Genomic DNA, 27,232 nt, shown 5'->3' on the forward strand with positions numbered 1-27,232 from the left:
CTACCATCTCTCATTGTTTCATGTAAGCGTTTTCTGTGGTAATTAGACTGGTAATAGCATAATCCCTGGTGGCCTTCCTGGAGTGTCTGGCCTCTCTGGGTTGAGAAAGCTCTGCTTGGGGGCAGCATATTTTTTCTCTAAGTGGGAAGGGGAAGAGTTGATGTTGTGAATGTTGTCCTGATTATGATGGAAAATCTTTTAAAAGAGGAAAGTTTTGCAGCATTTCCTAGAAGTGATTCAGGCTACATTTGTCTGATTTCCTCTGGAAGTTCACAGCAACCTTGACGGTGCGTGTTTTGTCCCTGGCTGCCTCCTCCTGGAGTGCGTGGTCTGCATTGTCCCAGAGGAACACAGATATCTCTGTGATTTGTAGATGCAGGTGCAGGCACTTTTTGTAGCTGGGCGCAGGTACATTCAGAGCTTTGAAGACCAAGACCTTGAACTGGCAGTGGAAGCAGATTAAAAAACCTCTTCAGCTTCCTAAAATGCAACGCCTACAGTCATTTCAACTTCTGTGTGAGGCAATGAAGGAAAACAACTCCTCAGTTTTTAAAGGCTTTTTAAAAATGAAGTAGAGATTTGATATTTTATCTTTGTTGCCTTTCCTCTGAGTGATTTCGACTAACTATTGATATGAATGCCTCTAATTTCAAGTTTTTCCTTTTGGGATATAACGAAATTAAGACAGCCTTTCAGAAGTATGGCCACAGGCAGAGGAAGAACAGACATGTCCAGGGGAGAAATACAGCCATCCAGTGGGAACTAACAGAATAGAGTTTGGAAACCCTCGTTTCAGAAGCTTGTCTCCAGAGCTGGATTCAAGGGATTTCTGCCAGAAGAACACAGGCCCTAGAAGCTTAATTTACAACTGCAGAAGCTCTTCCTTCTGTATAGGGAAGAGGAATGGCCTGGAGTGGGGCTTGGCTAACTGAGCTCTGATCTTGCGCCCTTGGATGCATCCTGTGCCTCAGTTTTCCCATGTATAGAGCAGAAGGGCTGCTGCTGGTGGTCTTTATAAAGCCTATTTGAGATCTACTAATGAAAAGAGCCATAGCGATCTAGGTGGTATTACTGTTGTTCTTGTGTTCATGGCAGGATCGGTGTGATCTGAAGTCAGAGGGAGCCCTGCACAGAAGCTAAAATCATGTTTATGGCCCAAGTCCTGTTTTAAGCATACCCCAAGCCTGAATTTAATTCCTGTTTCAGTCTGTGTGGCATCAGTGGGGCTCTGTGCAGAGGAGCTGGTGCTCACAAAAAGCGTGGCTGGGGTTGCTGTTTTGGTGCCAGCCCTGTGGCACTCCTGGGGAGAAGAGCAGCCCCCATTTCTGGGGTGCTGGTTTGAAGGTCCGTCCATTCCTACCTTCCTTCAGCCTCCTTGTTGAGGAGTGAGTGGGGTGAGGACTGAGACAAACAGGCCATTCGCCCTTCCAACATTACCAACTGTCACACACACAAGGTTGTTTTTACGTTCTTAACAACTGCGATTTTACCTCTATAATACTTTGATGCAAATTGAGGGTTTTTTCCACTCTATTTTTGCTGCACAGGGAAATAGACAAGGACTCCCTATCTGCCACATCGAAGAGTCAACAGGGTAAGATTTGAGTATTTCCCTATTGTTACTGAAAACTTATGAAGTTCTCATTTCTGCTGGGTTTTGGGCTGTGAAAGATTTTTCCAGATGCCCTGTGCGTCTCCGCTGCCCGAGTCGCACGATAGGCGCAATGAAAATTAAACAAAACAAGCAAAAAAAAGACGGCCCGCTTACAAGTATTTCTAATGAATTTCCTTTTTTTTTTTTTTTTTTTTTAAACGACCGCTCAAAATCGCCCGGCAAAGCAGAGGGGGTGCTGCGGGAGGGGGCTATCCGGGCCCGCTCCCCAAGGCAGGACAGGACAGGACAGGGCGGACCGTCCCGTCCCGTCCCGTCCCGTCCCGTTCGGCGGCGGCGGCGGCGCGGACTCCAAGCCCCGGCATGCGGCGGGGCAGCGCGCAGGCGCGCTGGGCCGGGGTTGAGTGGCAAGTTGTTTGTTCCAGCGAGCACCAGCTGCTCGGCACTCCGGGCTCCGCTGCCTCCCTGCCCGGCTCCGCTCCGCGCCCCGCCGGCCTCCCCCGCCGGTCCAACTTTTGCACCCTCTGCTCCCTCATCCCTCACCCCCCCCGCCCCCGGAGCCGGGAAGGGGGGAGAAGGAGCCGGGGGGGGGAAAGGAGAAAAAAAAAAAAAAAAAAAAAAAAGGCACCGACAATAACAGCCCCCCTCCCCCTCCCCATTCAAAAACACAAAATAAACCCCAGGGATAGATGAACTACAAATGAGAAAGAGGAAAAGATGGAACTGCACATCCTAGAGCACAGGCTCAGAGTGGCCAGCATAGCCAAGGAGAGCATCCAGTTGTTTACCTATGGATTAATCAAACTTGCTTTCCTGTCCTCCAAGACGAGGTAGGTGCTGGGGCTGGGGCAGCGCGGGGCTGGGGGCACTTTCCTTGTAAGGGGGGCGGGCGCCCTCCTTGCGAGGGAACGGGGTGTTGGGGAGGGGGTCCTCCTTGCGAGGGGGCAGGGTGTTGGGGGGGTATCCCCCTTGCTGCAAGGGGGCCGGGGGCTGGGAGGGCAGCCTCCTTCCTGCAGAGGGGCAGGGTGCTGGAGTGGGGGGTACCCTCCGTCCCTGCGAAGGGGCTGGGGTGTGGGGCACCTTCCTTGCAAGGGGGTAGGGTAGCCTCCTTCTTGCGAGGCGGTGGGTTGATGGGGTGGGGGCTGCCCTCCTTGAAAAAAAGCAGGGTCCTGCTATGGAGGACACCCCTCCTTGCCAGGGGGGCAGAGTCCTGGGGTGAGGGGGACCCTTCTTGCAAGGGGGCAGGGCGTTGGGGTGGGGGGCACCCTCCTTGCAAGGGGGCAGGGTGCCCTCGTTCCTGCAAGGGGGCAGGGTCCTGGGGGGGGGGGGGCATACCCTCCTTGTAGAACGGCAGGGTGCTGGGGTGGGTGAGGGCACCCTGCTTGCGAGAAGTCAGGGTGCTGAGGTGAGGGGGGACACCCTCCTCGCCAGAGGGCAGGGCTTTTGGGGGGCGAGGGGGGAACACCTGGGTCTTCCCTACACACCCCCACCCCAAGCCTGGGAGATGATGATGGGGGTCCGCGCTGGAGTTTGGGGTCCCCCCGTAACGTTTCAGGGCAGCCCCCGGTGAGGCTCCTGCCTCCTGCTGCCCTTCCCGGGCCACCTCGCCCGGGAGCCCCGCTCTGCGATGAGCGGATGAATGAAAACAGGTGGGGGCCGGGGGGGCCGGCCGGGGCAGGCTGCAGGCACGGGGCGACCGCCGGACAACAAAGGCAACAACAGCAATGAGAGGAGGAGGAGGAGGAGTTGGGTTTTTTTTTTGCTCTCGCTCTTTTTTTTTTTTTTTTTTTTTTCCTGGTTGTTGTTCTTTGCAGCACTTACTGAAAGAGCGAATCGTCCACACGCGTGTTTGTTTTAAAAGGTGCTTTTTCAGTGCTGCCAAATTGGAGGAGGACGATGGGCAATGCCTGCCTTGCTCTTGGTTCTCTTTAAAAATTGTGGTATTGAGTAATATGGATTGTCATAGCTTTCGGGGAAAAAAAAAGAAAAACGTAGTGGAAGGCACTGTGAGAATTTTTATTTTTTTTTTTAGGGGAGGAAAAAAAATACTCTGGACGGTTTATTGAATGCATATAAGCTGCCTAGGCCTTTCACAGCAAAACAACTTGAATTGCAAATGCATATTCTTGTGTCTTCTCTTAGCTTGTTGACTTTATTCAGAAAGAGGAATGGGAATGTAAATAACACAACTCAAACTCTTCTTGTTTTTCCAGCCTGATAATTAGTATTTCAGTTTTCTCCCCAGGTTCATCTTGGATAGCATTCTTGTATGAAGGTGGGACATTTTCTTTGGCAGTAGGAAAATAACAAATAGATAATAAATTTGTTTTTTATTTCTTAAATTGTTTTATTCCAAGCTGTAATTCAATCCTCTCTCTGCGATAATGCTTACAGATGAATAGATCTATTTGTGGTGTAATTTGATTACAGTCCCTTATCTCACAGTTAAACTTCATGCATTGAAATTTCACTCTGATTTGGGGCTCATCCCATTTGGCTCACCACTAACATTGTTTGTAGTGTAAAGTATATCAGCACCTTGTTTACTGCTGTCCCTGAATACTCAACAGGGCATTAAAGGCTCTTCAGTCTTAAATTTCTATTTTTAATGTGTTGTTTCATCATAATTGAAAGTGGTTACTGTTTTTTTGGAGGGGTTGTTGCTCCCTTTCCCGTGCTTAAAATGTCACTGTCAATGTGAACAGTGAAACCTTTAAATCTGTCACTCCTAATGCGTAGACTGGGTTTGGGGGGGGGGGGGGTGTCTTTTTATTATTTTAAGTTCAGACATGGTCCTGTCTTCTTTTTGTTTCACACTGCATTTCACATCTTCAACATTAGAGAGCTGTGAAAGGGTTAGGACAGTAAGATAAGCGCTTTGGGGTGTGATACCTTGTCCTGCATTTGGGTGCAGCACTTGACAGTTTGGTATTGCCTCTGGTTGCTGTGGTGTCTGGCCCCTTCCATGCACAGGGAGCATCAATAATCTTTCCTTAGCTTTCATGGAATCTCACTGGTCAGGCACAAAAGACTGTTTGTGGAAAGGTTTGTTGACATGGGAAACTTCTATTTATTTCCCTTTTGTTTGTTTTGTTGTTTTTTGCAGACAGTAGAGATGCAGGGGAGAGAAGGGGAAGCTTGTTTGTGTCATTCTTAAGACAACTGACAGTACTGAAATACTTTCTCCTGTGTGCTTTTTACATGCCCTGAGGCAAACAAGGTCCCAGCCCCACAGACCTTCTGCTCTGATGAACACTGTATATGAAGAAGGTGAGGGTCTCTGGGAGATGTAACTCCATACATTTATGATCCCACTGTTTCTTTTTCCTTCTCCTTTAAGAAGTGAATGTGCCCAGGAGACAACAACTTTTTATGTGGGTGCAAGACAAATCTCCCTTCCCAACCACCCCATCTGAAAAGGACCACTTGGGGGATGAAAGGTGAAGGTGGCCTACATCCCTGCTAATCTTTTCTGATAAGATAGCAAAGATGCCAGTTACTTATACCACCTACATTTTTCCCAGTGAGACTTTAAACAGAGTTTTAACCTGTGCTGCAAGGCTGCCAGTAAGAAATATAATGATTTGTGGGACAGATGTGATCCAAAGAAGTGGCAATGACATCATCAGTATCTTTATGATAGTCGTGCAAGAAACTACAATTTTTACATAGGCTCTTCTGAGAAGTGATCTGGAGGGAGTATTGGAGTCTCTTTCATGTTCTCATACACCAGGGAAAAGGGCTGGAACAATTTTTAAAATCTTATACATTTTTCTTAATCCTCTTGGGAAGGCAAAGTAACAAATCTCCCTCTTTTTATTTGGCCTTTTGCCACTTTCAGTCTGCCCTTGTTCATGACATGAGTCTTTTAATTTAGCTTCTGTTATAATAGCAGTATTTTTTTGAACAAAGAACAGCAATTTTGGAACTGTTTGGATGGCCAGAAGCAAGAAAGCAGTTAACGAGGTGAAGAGGTGAGACCAGGAGTGAATAAAATGGTGGGCTGAACTGAGCTGAAAGAAAAACACTATTAATCATAACTTTAAGTTAGGCATCAGGTATTTTATGCAAAGTTGCATTAAGACAGGTAGTCCGGAAATAAATAATAGTGAAACTCCGAAGCAGTTACACTGAGCAACGTGCTCTTGATGCTCTGCTTGCGTAGGTTAAGTGCAGACCTATTGATTTCAGCTGAGCTCTGCCAGGCACCCTAGTGGAGGATCAGATCTGTGTAATTTTCAGTTGCATGCGGAAGATTTGCATGTGTCTAATCTTTTTGCTGTTGCTGTCATCATCATCCTAGTGTTTTACTGCTTGTGTTGCGTCTGCGTTTGGCTTGAGAGTTCCTTGGTGCCAAGGATCTTCACCTATTCAGAAGGCGTGCCGCATGTTTATATATGTAAATATAACAACTGTGCCTGGTTTTAACATTGTGTCCTTTTTTTTTTATACCTGCCTCTGTAAATGTTAGTTCTCTGGGGCAGAGAACTGTGCTTATCTGTAAACTCCCACCTTCAGCTCCCTGTGTGCTGCAAAAAGAGCAGCTTTCCTCCCACCAAAATTAAGTGTCTCTGCTTCCTTGGTCAGAGTTAAACCATCACATGCTATTGGGTGATGTGCCACAAGTAACCTGCTTGAGGACTTGATAGACATACTAATGTGCTGCTACATTCCTGTCTTGGTTTTTTTTTTTCCTAATTGCAAAATATTTTTAACTGCATCTCCTTTTACTGCATAGGAATTAAATCTGAATGGAGGGGGGAGGAAGGACAGTCTTGGATAATGCTTGCACTGAGCCACCAGTGCATGCAGTAGGGAGAAGGAAGGTGAGCCTGACCTTGTCTTTTGAGTGTATATAAAAATATGTGGAGAGTTTAAGTCCTGGAGAATAAAGTGGGTTCAGGGTTCTTCCAAGCACTGTATCTGCATAATGTAATTAGCCTGATTTCTGGGTAATGCTTTGGTAGACCCTTGAACATCTGGAGTCAATGAGTTAACAAGTAGCCTTTCCTCTCTCTGTTCCGGTACCTAATATAGAGATTTGGTGGTAAACAGTGAAAAAAAGTAGCTGAGGGAAAAAGGTATTATTTAAATTACAATGCTATTAAGTTGTAACCAGGATGAAGTTGGGAGATTAGTTTGTTCACAGGGCTGGGCGGTTAAAATAATTGTAGGTCATATGTCTAGCATCACAAATTTTAAGATCTCCGAGAGTTTTCTGATACTGTTTAGCTTGAGGTGTTCCTTCTCTTCAGCACACTGAAATAATGACCTACAAGTTCTGCGTGTGTAAAGGATGAAACCTTGGTCACAGAAGTGTTTAAGGCAGCCATTTCAAAAGCATCTGTCAGTCTGGTTTGTTTTCCAAGATGCTCAGGTCTTCTTCTAGAGGTGCAGCTTGTGTATATTGGTGACTTGAAGCAGAATTACAGGCACTTTGCAAGCTTACAAGCTTGCAGATGTGGCACTAAATACAGAAGGCTGGCCCTGCATGTGAGGTGCTTCCCAGAGAAGCTGGATAGGGTGGAAGAGCCAAGCTGGGCTCTGCCCCATGTTCAACGCTGCTTGTCATGCAGCCTCTACCATGGGATGCTCAGAGGCAGGAGGTATTCTTAGAGTGGAGAGGTGCTTAAAAATACTCATTCTAACAAAAATGTAGCAAGAAGTAAACAATGATAAACTGTACAAAATAAGCTGTATTTTCTTTGGTCTTTGAACAAAAAATGAAACTAGGTTTGTTATCTTTGCTAAGTTTGTGGTGGTATTTTTGGTAATCTATCCATTTTGCTTAGTAATAATTGACACCTCTGCTTATGAACAGTGTGTTGTTGCTATTAATATAAGTGTTTCTCATTCCTTGATCGCTTGTTTACTGCCTAGGTGTCCTGAAATTGGAGATACTGTAATAAAAGGTCTATTTTAGATTTCAGAGCATAATAGGAGAAACAAGTGCTTAAAATGTACCTGTGCATCATTTGAGGACATTCAAGAGATCAGTAGTCTGTTTACTTTAGTATGAACTCAGACAAACAAATGTCATTTATGTCCTTGTATGAAATACAGATTGGGCTGCAACATTGGGTGATCATCTGGCAAAGGCAAGTTACTCCTGTTGTTAAAACCTCCCCGCCGCCCCGAGCTTCTGCCATCCTGTATGTCCTAGGAAGACCACTGAAAAAAGGCTTTTGCAAGTTATAAGACAGTGTTCACTCATGTAAAACGGGTTGCTTGTGTTTTCTTTTGGTGTGGCAAAGACTCCCAAATGTCTTGATTTCTTTTTTTTTTTCCCCCTGAGGTTGTATTTGTGTGTGATATCTAAGGTTTGGGGACTTCTTTTTTAGTCTGACTTGGTGACCATCTGTTACAGAAGGACTGAGCCCTGATGTCCAGACACCACAGGAGGCTGGAGTGATGGGAAGCCTCATGGCTAAAGCCGCCTGCCTGCCCTTCCCCAGAGCACTTTGCCCCCTTGTTTGCATCACTGTGTGCATGTATGGTGCTGAACTTGCTAGTGGATATTCAGGATGAGTGAGAGCTAGTGAGAATCAGATAAATGAGGAGAGAGAATAGAAGTTACTTGTTTGGGTAACGAAGAACATAAGCTCTTTAATTGTGAATGTCATCAATTTGTGTTCGGGGCTACTGTATGTTTCAGCTGACGCTGGGCTGTGAGAACATTCTGCAGTGTTTTAATACATTAAACCTTGGAAAGACCAGGTTTCCTTCCTGATGGTCTCTTATTGTTTATCTACAAATGTTGTTATTATTTCCCTTTCTTTTCTGCTTCTGGCACATGGGCCGACCAGTGGGGCACTGCCTTATTTTATGTCTTTCTTTGCCTGGCAGTCTTGTCATGCAGTCCTCAACCTACCATGTGGTCCCATCAGGCTAAGGCTGATGCCAAGTCAGAAGCTGACAGGAGTGCTTAGAAAGTAAACGAGATTCAAAAGGTGGAACGGAAGTACTGGATCAAACCCACAGTGTAATGCTGGGGAGCACTATGTGCTGGAGAAATGGTTTAGATATTGGATGTTTTAACAGTGCTGTTCATTTTTTAAGATTTTTTTTTTTCTTTTTTCTCCTTATCTGAAATTGGACATTTGCCTTTTAAATAAATAAATACCTGGCTGTAGTTTGTAGTGGGCTGGTTGTTTTTCCTTATTTCCCATGCTAAACTGTTTCTGTCCATTGGCAGAGCTGTTGCATAGATGTAATACATCATCTGGGGATAACATACACTATCAGTGATGTAAAGAAAACAACACTGCTGCCCACTGATGTTGAGCTGAGAAATAAAAAAGAGGAAGAAGTATTTATCTTTTTCCGTGTAACTCATTAAAGATCCCTTCAGCTGGATATTTATTACTTTCAGATGTAAGTCAATATTTAAATGAAAAACGTGGCTTTTCGTAGTTCCTAGATGGCTTCTCCTGCAACCTGGGTGCTCTTATGCTTCAGCAGTAGAGCAAATATATCGCAGGTCTGTTAAGGAAAAGTATGACTATTGTGCATTCGTCATCAAGAAGTAACAGCTGAGTTCTTCACTAACACAATAGTCTGAGTCCACAGGCTGCTCCTTCCACTGGGTTATAACTTAAATTAGGCTCCATTTGATGGCTGGAACTATTTGACAACGCCTTATTTGTGCTCCATAAATATGTAAATCTTTCCACTTAATTCTTCTCTTTTTTTTTAATCTGTTGAACACACTACCTCATTTATCTAATACACAACTCCTTAATCGTCCTGCATGTTTCAATGTTTTAATGTATTTGGACAAGGGCTACAATTTCTTTTTTCAGAGGAAACAGTGCAGATTTGTTCTTTTGTTTACTGCCAACTCCAGAGTAAACTCCAGCTCTGATCTGCTGATAGCTGAAGGCTGGTAAAGGAAGAATTATACAACAGGAATGTGAGGAAATAACTCCATTCATTGCAGTTCAGAATCAACAGAGCAAAGCCTGTAAGTTGCAGTTATCATTTCAAAGTAAAAAAGATCTCTTCTCCCCCCAAGCTCAGCTTGGTTTTGTGTAGCCAACTATAAGATATATTTGTTAAGAGAGAAAACAAGAGACAAAAATGTTTTATTATGGCACAAAAGAAATAAAGATTGATTAAGGCTGTTTCATGACTATACAATCCCTTGTTAGTTTCAGACATACTGCACAAAGTTTTACTGTGCTGACCATGGAAACAGAGAATCTGATCTCATTTTTGTGGTCTGGTGTATAATAAACATTTTGTACTGGTTGATAAAGTTTTATTTTCACATCCAAAGAAAAGCAGTGAATGCCTAAGCTTCCTCACCAACCAGAACTGACTTCCTTACTTTGGTCTGTTAAATGTGCTTTACTAGAGATTAAAATAAAAAGCCTCCTTCTGAACTGCAACCTGCTTTAGAAGGCTCACAGCAGTAATGCTGAGATATCGGAGTTGCTATTTAGCACAAAGTTGGCACATGGAAAAGAGAAGTGGTGAGTTTGCTTGGTGGCAGCAAACCATTTGTTAATCTTTTTGGACACTTCTGAGGTACGCTTTTGTGGGGACATCTCAGTAGGCAAAATGATTTTTTTCAGACCTTTGCAGTCCAATTAAGTTTTCTTAATGTGGTGGAGTACATGTTTTTAAGATACTTGTGGTATGTATTGGCCAGTAATTGTAGGGAGATGTAGGCTGTTATTGGTGGTAGGCTGTCCTTGACCCAAATTCTTTCAATACAAATTGTTTATAAAGTAGAAACCCAACCCTCTTGTAATTGTGAATGTGTGTTTGATCCAGATGTAACTTTAAAGGAAAAGTTTATTTTCTTTGTCTGCAAAGTTTTAGTGTCCTCGTTACAAAGGATACCAGGGATGTCATAAGGTGTTGCAAGCTATACCACTTGAGTTTAGAGTAAAATACAACTTTTAAGTCTTATATAAAGTATTCAAATAGGTGAATTTAAAAAATTGTGATACTGGGGGAATCTCTAAAGCTGGGAGGGGAAAATTTACAAGTTTTGACATGGATAGAACAGGTAAAACATAACTGTGATTCTCCCTGTCTTTTTCTGTTCACACTTTTTGGAAATGGCGTTTGTCAGAGAATCTGGGTAATGATATGCACTAGTTTTAGTGATACCTGAATATTTATCCTAGTTCTGTGGTTAAAAGATCAGTATTCAACTCTTTATTATGCCACACATGTATCCTGTTTTACAGGGTGAGTTGGTTGTAGTAGACAAGTCAGAGACCTTGATTGAAATGGCCCATGTTAATCTTGTTTAACATTTGTAGCTTTTATTTCTTCTCCTAGAGAAAGATTGACTCTTCTCTTTTGATAACCTCCAAGGCACTCTCTTGCAAATAAATGTAGTCTTGGCAAAAAGTAAAAAAAGGTTGTTCTTAATAATGAGAAGGATATACTCTGTATGCATCTAAGCAACTGTATACATTTACATAGATTTACTTATTCTTTATTTTCATGCTTTTTTGAAAATGATGGATGGCTTATTACATGATTAATCTTTCAGTTGTGATCTCTTTCAAGCTGCTTTTGGGTGGAAATTGGAGTTTGATTGTAACATGGAAAACAAACATTTTCATTTGCTGTTTTTAAACTAATAAGCAATATTAAATGTGCTGAGTATTTAGGAAAAAAAATCTCAGCCTATTTTGTGTTTATAACTGTGTTTATAATGTGACCTGTGCTAAACAAACTAAAGCGATGGTGACTTGAAACTATGCTTGTCAAGGCATTAGAGCTAGTAGATGTCAGCCTCCCACACCTACTTCTTGTTTGCATACTGGCAGAAAAAAAACAAGTTTACTTGCTTTTTTTCAGTTCCTAATTTGTTTCTCAACCTAGTATGAACTAGTGATTGTTCTGAACTAAACCGAGTAATTTGAAATGAGGAAAATATTCTCCCTTCTTGCAGAAGATGCTGTTGCTGTCAAAATCTGGCTTATTGTGTAAATGGACTGGTTCCAGTTGCTTTGCCACCAATTTCTCCTCAGTTGACTTATTTAATTTGCTTTGGGGTTTCAGCAGCAAACATACTTTTTTGATAATTGTTGTTTAAATTATCTTATTTACACCTAAGATGCCATCACTCCAGAAATGATTTCAGGTATCTTTAAATCAGATTAGCTAACATTAAAATAAAATTGTGCTTTTAATTGTTTTCACGTTTGAACTACATGGTTGCAAAAGGGAAATGTTAGAATTAACCTGTGTTTCACCGCTCTGGGGATAAATTTAGGACAGTTTATGATATACTGAGATGATGTGTTTTGAGTTGCATGTTATTACCCATTTGGCATTTTCATAAGCCAAGCAGAGCTTTAATGTGCGTGGCTTGTTTGCATCTGCTGAGCTAGCAAGGTGTGAAACCATACGCATGTGGCTTGTTCTCCCCTGAGCTTACCTCAGGTTTTAGACTAGTTAGTGAATGGTTTTCTGCGGTGAGTGGTGGGACTGTGTGTTTTGCAATATTTCCGTTTTATGGACTAAGGAAACACAAATTGGATAGATTATTGTTTTTGTTAAGAGGTCTTTTTTTCAGGCAAAACTCAGCAGTGTAGACAGTCTATAGCAATTTCTGTGGAAATGAAATTAATACATTATTCTGAAAATTAAATGGATTTGAGTTACCTGCATTGCAGGCAAGGTAATGGTAGGTACAAATGTACAGAGCAACTGGAATCCTAAAGAACAGAGCATCATTTTTGATCCAGAATTGTTTTTTAAGTGGTTACTTTCTTTTCAGTATTTCTGGTATACAGGTGTAACAGTATTTTGATGACTACCAGGAACCACTTTGCTAGACGAGTATAATTTTGGCTAAGCACAGAAAAAGTTAGCAAGAATTCAGCTTGACCAAAGCAGGGTTTATGGTTTTCTGGGTGGGGGGAAGAGGATCAGAAGATGACAAAGCACAGAGTTGGCTTGGTGAATGAGCATGGATGTCTCATAACGACCTGGAAGCATCACACAGGACTTGGACAGTTAATGCCATAGTGGAGCCTTAACCTTTTTGTGTTGTTTTCAGTCTAAGCCTGGTACCGTGCTGTTGTCACAAAATGAGAAAATAGCAAATTTTCACAGAATGGTTGAGGTTGAGAAGGATCTCTGAAGATCATCTAGCCCAACCCCCCAGCTCAAGGCAGAGTCAACTAGAGCAGGTTGCTCAGGATTTTGTCCAGCTGGATCTTGTACTTAAAGTCGTGCATGCAGGTTTGCTCTCTTCTGTGTTAACATGTTGTTGACCTTGTTGACATTGTAACGCTTTGCTCCATTTGGTGTTACTTTCTGCATAGCATTATAATGTGTAATTTAATATCTCATTTAGACAGGACAAAGTGTTTTTTGAACTTGAGTGAAATTGTACAACCTTCCAGTGTTGGAGAAAACTGTTGGTCTGGAGGAGAAACTGTCTACTGCAGTAATTTATTGGTCCTTTATGTTTCTTTGTGAGCGTTTCATGTGAAACTGCTTATTGGCTGTAAACTGTGAAAAACTAGCTGAAGTTAGAGCAGCCTCAAGGCTGCTCTCACTTAAACAAACTAGAAGCCAAAAAATTCAATAGCTGGGTAAGAGCAAAGCTTGCCTTGGGAAAGGGCATGTACTCACTTCTGTACCAGTGCAGAGAGCTGAATTACAGTTTGTAATGGTCTTAGATGGATGTACAAGGCTAATGAAGCTGCTTCTACCCAAGTCCTCTACACAGGAGTTTTATTTATGTCCCTGACGTAAGTAAGGGAAAGTATTAGAATGGCATGAAGTCCAAATGTTAACTTGGTTTGACTTTAATGTACAGTATTGTGTGGTGGATGCCCTGCGGTAAAAGTTGTGCTTTGGTTATTGTACAGTTTCTGAAATCCTACTGTAATAGTGGTCATGCGATGAAACCACACTATATGAAAGAGTTTTCTCTGTAGTCTTCATATTGGTATCAAGTTACTCCAACGCTCTGCATTTCTGAGTGGTCCTCATAATTCCTGTATGTACAGTCATTTTGTTGGCTTCATGCCTTGTCACATTACCCATTGCGGCGCTGTAATCCAGGGGCTGCTGAGGCCTGACCCCAGGACAAGCGCTCTGTGTTTGTATGTAGGGAAAGCCTTGTCTCGAAGGAAGGATAAAAGTCTCTAAGGGAAGGGTTTGCGCCGAATCACTGAGCTATCCCCTGGTAGCTCTTATGCTGTGACAGGCCAGAAATACTTTTCGTTTGCACAGGAGTGTGAAATCAGCCTGGAATGACTAATGTAAAAGGACTTTGTGTGTCCTGTACCCGTTTGAATGGCTTTGTTCATTCAGATGGTGGTTGAATTGTAATCTTAGGCAATGATTTAAATATGAAACAGTCCCAAAACAATATGGTTATCTATTAGCTTTTAATGATCTTGTGAAGCAGTGTATTTTGAATGGATATTTCATTGTAAAGGTGATAATGACCTAATTATTGGTGGAAAAAAACCAGGAAAAAAGTCAGCAATTATAAATAGTATGTGCGCGTATGTGTAAAATGCTTCGTGTAAGATTTGTGTCCTTTTGAAATGTACATGAGCATATGCTTTAAATTCATTTTCTTCTGTGTTTATAGTATTATCACTGAGGCTTTAAACTGATGCATCCTTGGCTGTTAATCCATGTTTGATAGCCTTCCATGGCATGTTATTGCTGTTTATCTCCTTTTGAGTTCCCACTGACTGGAACGTAACCATGCATTTTTCTTACGGATTTGTAGATGGCCACAGTACTTAGAGCAGTTAATGGCCCTATCTTTAGGTGCAGTCTCTGTTGGCTGGATAACTGAGGGTGTAGTTGGAGGATCATAGCAAAGCAGTTGATGAAATTCCTGGCCCCCAGACAATAGTTCCTACCTCCAGTGTTGTGGAAGTTGCTGTTAACTTGCTGAGTGTGATCCAAGTTCAGGGGGGAAAAAAAAAAAAACCAAACAACAAAACAAAAACAAACAACCCCCCCCAAACCCCACACCTCTGAAGCCAAATCATTTTGGTTATGTTTATGGCACAGGCTCACAGACAGTTGCAATATTGCAGCTATGGGATGGTTAATTTCAGAGCTGGAGTAGAGATGATTGACTACTTAACCTTTATTTACTGCCCAGGAGAATGGTCAGATGATTAGATCTTGTTGTAGGGTTAGAAATAATTTATTTGTAAAGGTATGAGGTGTGTGAATAGCAATGGTGTTAAGCTTTTTTCAAAACTATAGGGCACGCTTATCCTATATGTATTACTAGTATCACGTTTTGAATATTACCTTTGCTTATTTTGTGTTTTTAATGCCAACAGAAACGGTTTTTTCCCTTTTACTTGGGTTTGAAAAAACTCAGTGACAGGAATAGAACAGTTCCTGGATTCAAAGTAGTGGTACTTCTTCCTTGGCTTGTTTAAACATATTACTGATTATATATTCCTTGCAGGATCAGCACAAAGAAAAGGACAATGAAAGAATTTCATGGTGCTCCTTAAATGAGTCTTACATAAAACAAAGTTTAAAATGAATTAGGACCTACCTTTTAAGCACTTGTCAAATGTTCTCAGTGTCAGGTTTTCTTCCCACTTAATGTTCACTTTATATCAAATCTAATGTGAGGTACATGATAATATTTTCAGAATCACCTAAGTCCCATTAAAAAAAAAACGACTTAAGCACTTGGCACCCCAAGGCTCATTGGAAGCCAATGGGGCTTACACTCTGAAATGTCTGTTGCTGTTGGAGTGGAAGACACTTAGGGCTTTTAAAAATTTTGCCTCCTGGACAGACTAGCTGACAACATTCAGGACAAGAGCGTTGTAAAAATGCACCAAAGGGAAAGGAGGCTTAGTGTGACTCTTCATGCAGGCAAGAGCGAAGATATATTTCTGAGAATTATTTTAGGGAATCAAAATGGGGGTCTGTGTTCTTCTCTCTCCACATAACGACATGGGTTAGGGACTTGCTTTACTCCGTTTCTCCAGCAGTGCAGCATCAGGCCCCTGCACTGTCCCACTGTGCAGCAGTAATCCCTGCAGTTGTCTTCCCAGCAGAGGAAGAAACTGAGGCACACTGGAGGGCAAGTGGCTTATCCAGCTCACAAAGCAGGTCCGCAGTAGGACCTGACCGTGTTTTTTCCAGGTCCTGCATCGTCTCCACCACTAGAATTGCCTCTTTTTGGTAGGACAGATGAAGGGCATGTTTTCAGTCCACGTTTGTATTAGCCACTTGAAATCCTTGTCATCCAACTGCTGCCTTTTTTTTTTTTTTCTTTTGCTTTTTCTGTTTGCAGTTTTTATAGGTTCGTTCATGGAGGTGTGCTCTGTCGTCTTTTCTTATACATTGAGAGAGAAATGTGAGTTGAAGGATGTCCATTTGAGCTTCCAGTAATAACAGCAGCCTTCCTGAGACTCATAAAGAAAACAACCAGGAATGTACTTGTATGTATGTGTGGCTTTTTAATACACATAAACGCACATATGTATATATGTGTATAATATACATGTAGGTATATATGTGTCATTCCAAAGTTAGAGCACTGTTGAAATGGAAGTTGCCTCTGCTAGAAATGAGAGGTAGCTTGTGCTGACAAACAAAACCACATGTTTTTAGGGGCTCTAATAGCTGTGCTTCAGGACAGACAATGTGTCTCTTCCCAGTATCCTTCAGATGACAGCTGCCACAACGAAGGCTGAATATGAAGAATACGTTTTCACGCGGCTGTATCCTGGGCACTGGGAAGACTCTAGAGCTCAGAACAATAGCAGAGTTCGGAGCTGCCAGCAGGGAGTCTGAGTGGACAAGTATAATCATGCACCGCTCAGCTTTCAAGGAAATTACAGTTAGTGCGCTGACTCGCTCATAATAGTGATGCATTGTTTAGCTTAATAACTTATCAGCTCTCCAGGAACCAGCTAGTGATCACTGTCATCATACACTGCTAATCATTCTGTTCTCAAATTGTCCCAAGATGAACTAAGGACCTGTCACATCACCTATTAAACTGGCAAACTGAGTGCACTGTAATTTTTATTTTTTTTTAAGCTAGAAGGAACAATATTGCCCACCTTTTTTGTTCTCTTGACATTATCATGTGTACGTGTGCATGTATTTTTTTTAAATGTCAGGTTGAAAGGACATTGTCAAATTATGTTGGGATTTTTTTTACATTTGTAGAGTTTTTGTTAAATTGTTGGTCTTTGTGATAACTACTAGGGAACTGAATCTGAAACCTGTTTTTTAAGGAACATTTGTTTTTCATAAAGCATTTGGGGCAGAGGGGTGATTTTTTTGTGGTGCTTGTCTGTAGTACCTAGGCTTCTGTCAATCACTAGTAAATGTAGCCTGACAATGGCCCTCTGTAGTAGTGAAGAGTTATTATCCCTCCTATACAGATGTGGAATTTAGGCACAGGAAGATTGAGTGATTTACCCACAGGCGTGCAGGGAGCTGTGGAAGAACAAGAAGGAGATGCAAGCTGGTTTGAGTCCTGATCCTGGTAGGCCGTATATCCTTGCTGAATGCACACTGGCTTCTGGTCAAAGGGTTATTTGTGAACTCTGAGCTGCTAGAACTGAAGGAGCCTTGGAACATTTCTTCTAAAGGAAAAGTGGCCACTGATACACAAATAGATTTTACTAGATAATATGTCTGAATCTGTTCTTTAAGAGAACTCCTCTGACTCTTACTGCTGCCACTGCTTGATTTTTTTTCTTACTAGCTGGAGAACCCGGGGACCAGGCATTGGGATCTTATTTTGCACTCTGTAGGTGCCTAACCCTGTGGCTGTGGGTGGAAAGCTAAAACTTCTTACCTCAAGACCAATCCACACAGCAGTAATGTATCTATAGCTTTAAACTAGGTAGCTTGGATAAATCTGGTGCTGTAACCAGTAAAACACAGAACTTGGCATGGACTAAGTGACCAAGTGTTTACTCTGGGTTTAGATGGATTTTTTTGTAGTTCATGCTGGTCTGTGCTGCTACATACATGAAAGTGCTTTCTTCATGCCCTGACAGCAGCAATGGTCAGATGCCAGATAAAAACCATTATTCTGGAGTGCTGCAAAGCAGCTTTGTTTGCTAACATTTAGATGAAAGATCCTAGAATAGAGCAGAGTACCAAACCTGTGGGGACACCTTTTCATGGTCAGTAGTGCACAGATATGTGAGTCACAGTAGGGGAGATCTCCAACCTGTTCCATACTTGGGGCTGAAATGATGCATCTATTAAAAGAGGAGGGGGAGACAGATGGATATGCCCAACTGAAACAAGCCTCCTTGCTGTTCTGAATAGTGCAGGCAGCTGCAGGATAGGATCTACTGATCTCAGGAATTGTGCAAACAGTGGGGTGGGCTATTTTTGTTAGACCAGGAGAAGTACACCAGGTTTTAAATGAAACCCTGAGCATTCTGTGTTTTTTCAGTTACTTGAGGTGTTTGCTTTGGTTTCACCTCTCCTGTGTCTGTCTTGAGAAAGACAATTGTATCTCTCAATCGGTGACGACTAGAATTAAAATAGGAAGGAGCCTTCTGCTGCAGGATTTATTGCCTGGCACATCTACGTTGTCTGATGAAGTGTCATCTTTTGTTATGTTTTGAGAAGATGCTGCCTGACTGTGATATCTCTGAACCGCATGAGAAGACATTTGGCCGCACCTATTCTTGTCAATTATGGCAGTATTCTTCTAGCTCGAATTATATAGGTCTGTGTATATAGTATTGAAAAATTTAGGTCCAGCCTCTGCTAATAAACAGAAAAGATCAGGTTGTTGTGAAATGGTGGTCTCGACAGAGACTTAACTTTGTGTATGCTTCAAATACATCACCTATTTCTGGCAGCAAGAAGTAAGAAAAATGCTGAGTAAGTATGTCTTGTGTCCCCAAGATCAAGTTTCATAATAAGGAAATACCTGAAGCTTACAGGTGTGGCTTTCTCTTTTCTGTGGGATTGTTTCCCACTTCTCCAGGAGTTTGCCATCTTCCTTTGAGAACAATTGTTCAGGTAGTTTCCTGCTGCAAATAAGCCCTGTTTTATTGGCTCCAGTTGCTGTAGGGCCAACAAATGGCATTCAGCCCAAACCCCAAGGTTGTACCAGTTCACTGTATTTTGCATTGTACTAAGTTGAAAAGCACTGCCAGGTAAAAAAAAAAAAAAAAAAAAAAGAATTTAATAGAATTGGAAAGCCTAAAACCTGGTATGAAGTAATGCCAATGTGTACTTTAATACAATATAACCACTGCATAATGATTTACCTTACTGTTTGTGTTGAAAAATAGCTGACTTGGTAGTTATGCTTGACCAGAGCTTTTTCTTGCAAGAAGTATTTCTTTCTTTACCATGCCTACAGATAGAAGAGTGGAAATGTCAATATTCAAGCCAATGATTTTGTTACAAATCTGCTTGGGATGCCCTGATAACCCAGTTCTACGCCTGGCAAAGCCAACAAGTTTTTCTCTGTTGATGTCAGCAAGTTGGAGCCCAGGCTGAAAAATTCATGTGAGAAGGAATGTTTCTGCAAAATCCTGTTCATGCAAATTGGAAATCACTATGCTTGAGGTTTCTGCAAAAATGACCATTTTTGCTGGATGTAGCATGCATTAGGATCCTTGGATTAATCCATGTTGTATTAAAACCCGCTCTTGATTATCTCTGGATGAATTGTGTAAATGGTGAAGCTTCTGTACGAAGGGGACAAAACATCCCATCTGAATCTAGATGAGCAGACTGAAAGCAGCGTGGCATTTTGTTGTTGATTTTCCAGCTCGGGAAACTCAGTAGGTGACAGGATTGCTGATGGTTCTTTCCCCAATATCCCAATCCAGACTCATGTGTATGATTTCTGCTACTTAAAGTTTTATTTTGCCAAGGCTCTCCCATCCCTTTGTTCTCCTGGATAACTGATGTTTACAGTGCTCCCATCCGGCTGCTCAGCTGCTCCACCGCGGTTTGAAGCCATTGTGTGTTGTGGTGAGTGTGAGGACGCTGATACTATGTGTGATGGTTTCCTAAGCCTTGCTCTTTTACCTCTTCCCCTTTTACTGCTGCCTTTTTGGCTGTGAGCTTCTGTTCAATGCTAGTTCGTTGAGGGGAAAAAACCCATGGTGGCTCTGTGCCATCATTTCAAAGAATGGCTATTTACCAGGCTCTTGATGGAGAGGTTTAAGAAGAAATTATTTTGCTCCTTGGGCATGAAAATCCTGGTGAAGAGTGTAACTGGTGCAGGACTACCTTTGCCTGGGAGTCTGGCCAGATAGAAATTTTTTTATTTCCATTTAAGACATGGGTCTGCACTCTCAGTGGTCTTTTTCATAGATGTTTTGTTTACCACTGTCAGTGCTGCCTCAGAACATCTCTCAAACTGCTAGGCAATAGTGGGCTGCCATGCTGGGAGAGGGAGTTAAACTTAATCAGGGGTCTAGGAAAATGTGCATGTAAATTTTGGGGGTTTGTGTTGAGCTTTGTTTTTGAAATTGAGGGCAACATCTTCTCTACGCATCTGTTGTGTAAGCTTAGGCAGAGAGATTAATCTGTTGGGTACAGGTCACAGTAGTGCTAACCTCTTTACACCACCTTTGTTTAGAGCAGGAAAGATTGAAGTTTGCTAGTGCTCAAATAATGGCAGTAAAAACATCCATTTTATCTTCGCTAAGTCTTTGTCTTTATAATTTTGGAGCCTCATTTTGTCCTTTTTTCAGGTACCTTGTATGGTTGTGTTACAGCTGGCAGTGATACATGCTCATTTCGATCAGGGCAATACTCTCATTCGAGGAAGAAGTTAGCAGGAGCATAGCTCAACATTGAATGGGTTTTGGTAGACAATGAGCAAGCTAAGCCTGTGTAATAGGAGAAATCTTTATTCAGTCGAAAGCAGTGGCCGTATTGACATTCATGTGATTGGGACAGACTTCGTCCCTATCTGTTGATAGATTAAAGTGTTTCTTTTTCCAGCACACTTACATTAAGTTCTTTATGGTTCTTTAAGTAGGAGATGCTGCCCACTGCTCAAACAGCTCTAGGATGAAGCGTTATGTACCAACTAAAACTCCACAGCAGTTGTAGCTTTGCAGCCTCAGATGAAACTGAAACTTATTTCACAGAAATCCAGTAAATTACGCTTCAGCTTTTCTTTGGGCAGGTCAGCGGTGGCTAGCTTGGAAACCTTGCTATGCTGTTGGATTTTTGTTGTGGAGAAAGCTTGTCTGTGATTTAATCCAAAAGATTCCCCCCCCCCCCCCCCCCCCCAATTTATTCATCTGAGCACAAAATTACTACTTTGACATTGTGTGAGCTGATTTCCATGAAGATAGCTCCCTTCCCTGCAGAGAGAGTGGCCTGGCATGTAGCTTCCCAGGAAATCTATCAAAACTGCTTCACCTTGGCCTTTGTACCTTCACTACATGTAACATTGCTATTAAACTAGTAGCAGACTTCAGTACAGGCCACCATACTGACAGATTTGAAGCAACAAGCTCTGTAAAGCCATTTTTAGTTTTTTTACCCATGCATTTGTATGGCCACATGGAGCCTCCTTCTGAAATGTTTGCATATGTGGAGCAGCCTTCCCATTCTGCAGATGACAGGCTGTGAGCATGTTTCCTTCTTGATGCCATGTAGAAAATCAGTGTCATATAGTTAACGCATCACCAAACTAGTGAATGTCATGGCTGCATCCAGAATTGAGAAGTATCATTGTGGGAGACTGGCTTCAGTGGAATTATCTCTTGTTCTGGTTAGCTGATTCATTGCTGGCTTTCTCAAAACCCCATTATGTCCCCTGGTCGTTTTCTTCCATAATTCACCTGTTTTTCTTGGTCTGGATTGTTGGTCCTTAAATAATGACATCCTTCATGAAAACAGTTTCTTTAGCTTAGAAAAGATGCACAGACTCTTCTTCTCTGTGGACTCGTATCAGGATTTGTTCTCTTGGATTGTGCTTGTGTCTTAATAAGAGTCCAGAGTGCTTGGGGATTCAGGGATTGTATTTATTCATTTTCAGAAAAAGATTTTGGTCCCTTCACTGACAGTTTGTCTTCAGCTTGCTGCCTTTTGAAATCGTCTGCAAGTTCTGCACTGACAATCCGTCAATCTGTTGTACAAGACAAAGAATGAGTGACAATACTTGTTTCAACATATCATAACTGTTATGCTTGCTCCCTCAAGCCCTGTAAAGTCTTGTTATGTCAGGGTGTATGGGAGAGGGTTGTATGTATTTTCATTGTTGGAGGATCTCCTTTTGAGTCCTTTATCTTTTACATCTCAGGACTTGGAGGTATTTGGTTCTTCCCAAAATGTGCTGTTTCAAAGAAATGCCACTTGTGCTCAGCTGGCTAAAGCCTTTTCTGCTGAAGCAGTGGGATTTGTCTGAAGCAGCTAAGCAAGCTTCTTGGGGCAGAGGCTGTATGTGCGAGAGGCCTGAATGCAGGCTGGAAGCTGTTGTAATACAGGTGGTAGAATAGTGGGCAGGATGAATGCCATACAGAAGACTTGGACAGAAGTTATAGGCTTGATACAGGAATTACTAAATCATTTTCTTCAGCCTATGTTTTGCAGAAGGTTAAACTATATAATTGCAAAGCCTTTCATCTTCTCTCTGTCATTCTTTCTCCATCTCTCATACGCACACACGCGCGCACGCACAAAATCATCTCTTCCCTTCTATCTTTTTCATTCTTCTTTCTCTTTAGTCTGCAGAAGGCAAACTCCTGCAGAATTCCTGGCGTAAAGATGGAGACTGATAATACTAGCTTGTAATACTGAGGTAGGAGTTGAAGCTACAGCTGTTTCATAGTTTCCAGCACAGGGCTCTTGTGATGTAGCTGATGGAAGATTCCCGAGTGAAGCCTTGCAAGGGCAGTGTGTCCTCTTGCTACATGAAAGTCCGATTGTGTGCCTGAGTGCCCAGTATGGGAGAAGGCAGTGGTTATTGAGGCTGAGCAGGCAGCACTTGTGTGGTGAGTACAGAACTAGGAACCAGGATTCCCGGCTCCTATTCTTAGCTCAGTAACCAATTCATTGCAAAGCTCTTTGCAAATCATTCACGCCTAATCCTGCACTTATAGCAAGCCCAAATAAGGTCCTTTCAGTTTTTCATTGGAGAAGTAGGATCAGCTTCTTAACTGCTGTTTTTTCTCTCACACAGTGAGGCTGGGGGAATGAAAATCAACATCTCTATGCAGAAAGTGTGATAATTTATTAATGTTTTTGAAACAGTAATGTGGGCATCACTCTGTGACATGTGTGACCTGGCATCCATAAAGGGGGATTGATGGATTGCTGTTATCAGCTGGATCTTTGGAGCATGGGATTTTTGGACTCTCTCACCAGAATACAATTTTACATGATTATAGAGGATAATGCTGGAAATGCCTCTGCACTGGGCTTGCCACGTGTCCAGATGGCAAGGTCAATGTAGCGTGGACCTTGCTCAATTGCTCTGTATGCCAGGGTAAGTGCTGGTGCTACTTTCTCTCTTTACGCTACTGACTCAGCTAGAAATTGAGGAGTTCTATGGCTGTCAATAAATTCAGAGAGTTGGAAATTAATACCGACAGTGAACTCTGCTTTAATTGGCCTTCTGTTAATTTCCCACCCTTTTGCAAAGGTGAATGGGAATGTTTGGTTTTGTATGGTGCTTTTGCTTTAAGATAATCTGAACTGCAGTCTTAAAATGAAATGGAGTTAAAAACATTCTGGGCTAGGCGTTAATTTCTGGAGTATCTTGTAAAATAAAAGGGCACAACAAAAAGGATACTATAATGTGCAAACCCCTTACCTTTACATATGGCTGTGCTGTATTTTGTAGCATGTGCAGTTCTGGTATCTGCCAAGTGCAGCATCTTCCTCTCCTGGTTTGTGTGAGGCTTTATTTTCCTGGTGCAGGGACAGAGGTGGATTAATCTACAGAGCTGTTGGCAAAAATCTGTTAGCAGCCTTTTCAGTGGGAGATCCGCTTGAAAAAAACACAGCTTGATTTTTGTGTCAGTTGAGTTTTTGATGAGTATTATAGAAAGTATGGTCTCTTTGTAAACTTAGTTCTGAAAACACAGAGCCTGGTAGTGTGGGGGTTGTTTTTTTTTTTTCTTTTATGAAATGTTTGTGAGTGTAGTGGCACTTCATGCTCTGGCCTTTGAAGGGGCAAGTCTGTCCCAGTGCTTACATATATTTGACTAACAGGGCTTTAAAGTGGGCAGGCCTTGCTGAGTAAATTATTTCGGTAAAGTAAGAGGCAGAGGAGTAGAATTATTACCTGCCATGCCCCTCAGGCTGGGACAGCACCCTCCTTCCTCTCTCCTCAGTGATTGAAAACATGGTCCTGACTTGTAAAGCAAGCCATTTCTGGGAGCCTGGCGGGGGGGCAATGATGCAAAGAGTGCTGGTAGCCCATAGTCAGAAGCTTGAAGATGACTTTTAGTTTGTTGGGAGCTACGTGCCTGTACCTTTAAATACACATATAAATATATTGGTGTCTCTCCAGCTTTATATTTTATCTAATTGTGTCTGACTGCCTATAAAACAACAGACTGGAGCTGCCACCAGTGCTGGTGACTCCTGGTCCTCATGGTGCATGCCTGACTGGAGCTCTTGCTACTGCCCATGTCCCATTTCAGTGCTGGGAAAGCAGTCCATATCCACAGAGAGCCTCTGCAATTGATGCACTAGGGCTGGGTCTGTCCCACCGTCGTCATCATCATCATAATAATACATGTCATTCTGCTCCTGGCAGTCACCTTGCGTTTGTGCTTTGGAGCCCTTGTGTGTGCAGCAGGCTCCTGTTCTTTAATGAGGTTCCCCTTCCTCTCATTTTGTTCTAATGCTTATCCAAACGTATTTTCTCATCCTCAAAGTATAGGAGTCTCTTGCTTTCCTGTCTGCTCTCTCTCCCTCTATCAGTTGCTAGATCCCTCCTGCCTTGAAGGGGAAGGCTTTCCAAAGGAGCCTGTTTGCTGCTGTTCTGCCTGAGGGCACCAGTAGTCCTTGCAGGTAAAGCATGGCACGTTTGGGGGTAAGTTAGCAGGTTTGCTTGTCTTGAGGACTTGGAAATAGAGGTGAACTTCCAGTTTTCTTCCCCCCTCCTTTGTAGAGAGGGTGGCAGCCCTGAGTGCTTCTCGCCCCAGAAGAGTAGGAGGGCTCGTCCCCAACAAGATGGGCATCAGAAAAAGGGCCAGGAAAAAAAGCCTTTGCTCTGCTTCTCCGACTGCTGCACTAAACAAGCACCTTAAGGTGGACTTAAATGTAGCCCAGTGTTGACTAAGTAGTGCACTTAATGCTTTTAGTATTTTAACTAAAGCCTGCCCAAAAACTAACAGAGGCTATTGGGCTCCTTTGTACGCTGGTATTTTTTTCCCATGATTTTTACTGTGTTTTCAGCCATAAAGCTTTTTTTTTTTTTTTCATTTTATGTTCATTTCCTTTTGCTGACACTAGAGCATCATATGATTTAGGGCTTTGTTTTCAAGCTTGATCTGAAGGCTAATTACTTCCTTCTTGCATCCTCTCAGTAAGAAAACATGGGACTTAATCTTTCACAAAAGAGAAAAGCGAGGAAAAAAATTTAAGTGCATGGAAGTCTTTGGTAAGTCCCTAGGTTTGAATTGGTTTTTCATAGTGTAATGAAAACAAAACATCAGGAGCTAAGCTCCAAACTCCATAGCTCTATGTGGACCCAGTTTTCTCTTTGGTTGGTTGTCCTCACTGAGTCTAATTATGCAGTTACAATTCAGCCTGTGGCTGAGTACTTTTTAGTAATTAGGGGTATGCTGTGGATATTTACTGTTTATATAGAAGTCAGTATGTATTTGTCCTGTTTTAGCCCTGTGACTTACTTTGATTATCCAGTCTTCTAGGTAATTAAGCTGTATATTTTGTCCCTGTCTCTTTCCTCATATTCTCTCTTGCCTTAATTTGATAAGAGAGGGAGAAACTACATCAGGAAACTTGGGAGCATTAGTAAATTGTTTCAGTGGGAAAGTGTGACTGTTTTACAGAGATGCCAACATAAGTACAGCCTGCTGTCTGGGCAGTTTGGGAAGAAAAAAGGTTATTACTTCCTCATCAAGTGTTACTTTAATACAACCAAGGAAACATCAACCCTTGGGATTGCTCATGTAACACGAGACTGACAAAGCTGAAAGGAATTGTATTTAACTTCTGATCAAAGTAGTTGTTGTTAAACTTTTATCTAAAATTTCTGTTAATGGGCTAGTCAGTAATGACTGAAGGCATGCATTAGAAAATGCAGTACTCCACAGTACAGCGTAAATACCAGATAGTTTGGGGATGTCTCTCTGAGAGCAATGGCTTTTAATAGGAAGGTGTGCTTTTATAAAAACTTGGTTTATATTAGATGGGTTATTTTTTCTCCAGGGTCAGCACGCATGATTCCCAATATCCCTGGTTCATCAGGCTGCCTTAGGGCATGTCTAACTTCAAGCGCATGAGTCACTTCTTTTAAAATTTATTAGCTAGGTACGTGATTAAGTAACTTGATAGATTGGGAATGCAAGTTTTAAGGGGTTTGGGGGACTGTTCCCCAACTCTCTCGTCTGGCCGTAATGCCTTATGTGGTGGTGTAATTACAAGACTTGTTTGCTTCCAAGATTTACTAATGAACTTTTTCAAAGTTTGGCAGAAGAAAAGTTAAGTGATTCTTTTGAAGACAGGCTTGTGGGATTCCAGGGTGATACAACCAGAAAACTTATTTTAAAAGCAATGAAGTTCTGTAGAGTATCCTTAAGAATAACTTTTTGTCCATGGCTGTCTGAACCATTTTAAGCATTTGATACAGAGGGATTACAATTGCTTAAATGCTTTACAGAGATATTAACTGTCTGGAAGTGCTTGTGATATTCCTCAAGACATTTTCAACAAGATACATAAAGGATATATTCAAAAATAATAAAATCAGTAATACTGTCTGCCCACAAGCTCTGTAGCAAGGGAGTTTTTACAACCTGCTCGTGCCTGTGGCTATTTTCATTGTTGGATTCTAGAGCTTAAAAAAAATGCAAGATAGATGGTTTTAAACATTTTTCACTCAGATCAAGTATACATGCGTCATCAAAACAATGGAATTAGTTTTAAAATCTTGATTGATTTTTTTTTTTTAAATAAAAATAGAGCTGTTCTTATTTATGTTCCAGTCTGAGCCTCTTTAGTTACACATGCATCATGTTTACCTTTCTTTTTCTGTTCAGGTGCCTAAAATACATATCCTTGAGCTTCATATGATTTATTTTTATAAGGTGGAGTTTTAAGAAAAGCTTGTATCATGGAATCAGTGACATTAAAACAGATACGCAATGCTGAGTTTTATTCCAAGTGGAATCCCAAACAGTGTCATATATGCTTGATAGTTGAAAGTTGGAAAGCTAAAGAAAAGGTACAGAAATTACTTTTCTTTCGTTAAAGCTTGATGAGTGTCTAACTGTATCTTCACCTGAAGAATAGGCTCAGATATGACTTAGTGATTGAGCCTGTTTTGAGCCTGTATAGGGCTTCTCAGATGACTCTCAGCCAAGGTTTTGGGTTTGGTTTGTGCTTCGGAAGAGCAAGTCTGTACACACATTACCAGTGAAGGGCAACTTTGTTCAACATCACCTCCTAGCACTGTTCTAATAGCTGATACTGACTTCACAA

At 42.0% G+C, this 27,232-nt stretch overlaps 1 protein-coding gene across 2 annotated transcripts in view; it reads left to right on the forward strand.

The window, feature by feature from the left end:
- The first annotated feature begins 2,031 nt into the window (after positions 1 to 2,031).
- The window catches only part of CASTOR2 (cytosolic arginine sensor for mTORC1 subunit 2), a 124,559-nt gene continuing 99,358 nt past the window's right edge, over positions 2,032 to 27,232 (forward strand). The window contains exon 1 of one of the 2 annotated variants that reach the window (XM_075032439.1): positions 2,032 to 2,442. In XM_075032439.1, coding sequence (XP_074888540.1) covers positions 2,330 to 2,442 — 113 coding nt within the window. In that variant the 5' untranslated portion in view covers positions 2,032 to 2,329. The remainder of the gene's footprint in view (positions 2,443 to 27,232) is intronic. The other variant, XM_075032441.1, reaches the window with a different exon arrangement.

This window comes from Buteo buteo, chromosome 7 (genome assembly GCF_964188355.1).
Source record: "Buteo buteo chromosome 7, bButBut1.hap1.1, whole genome shotgun sequence".
NCBI lineage: Eukaryota > Metazoa > Chordata > Aves > Accipitriformes > Accipitridae > Buteo > Buteo buteo.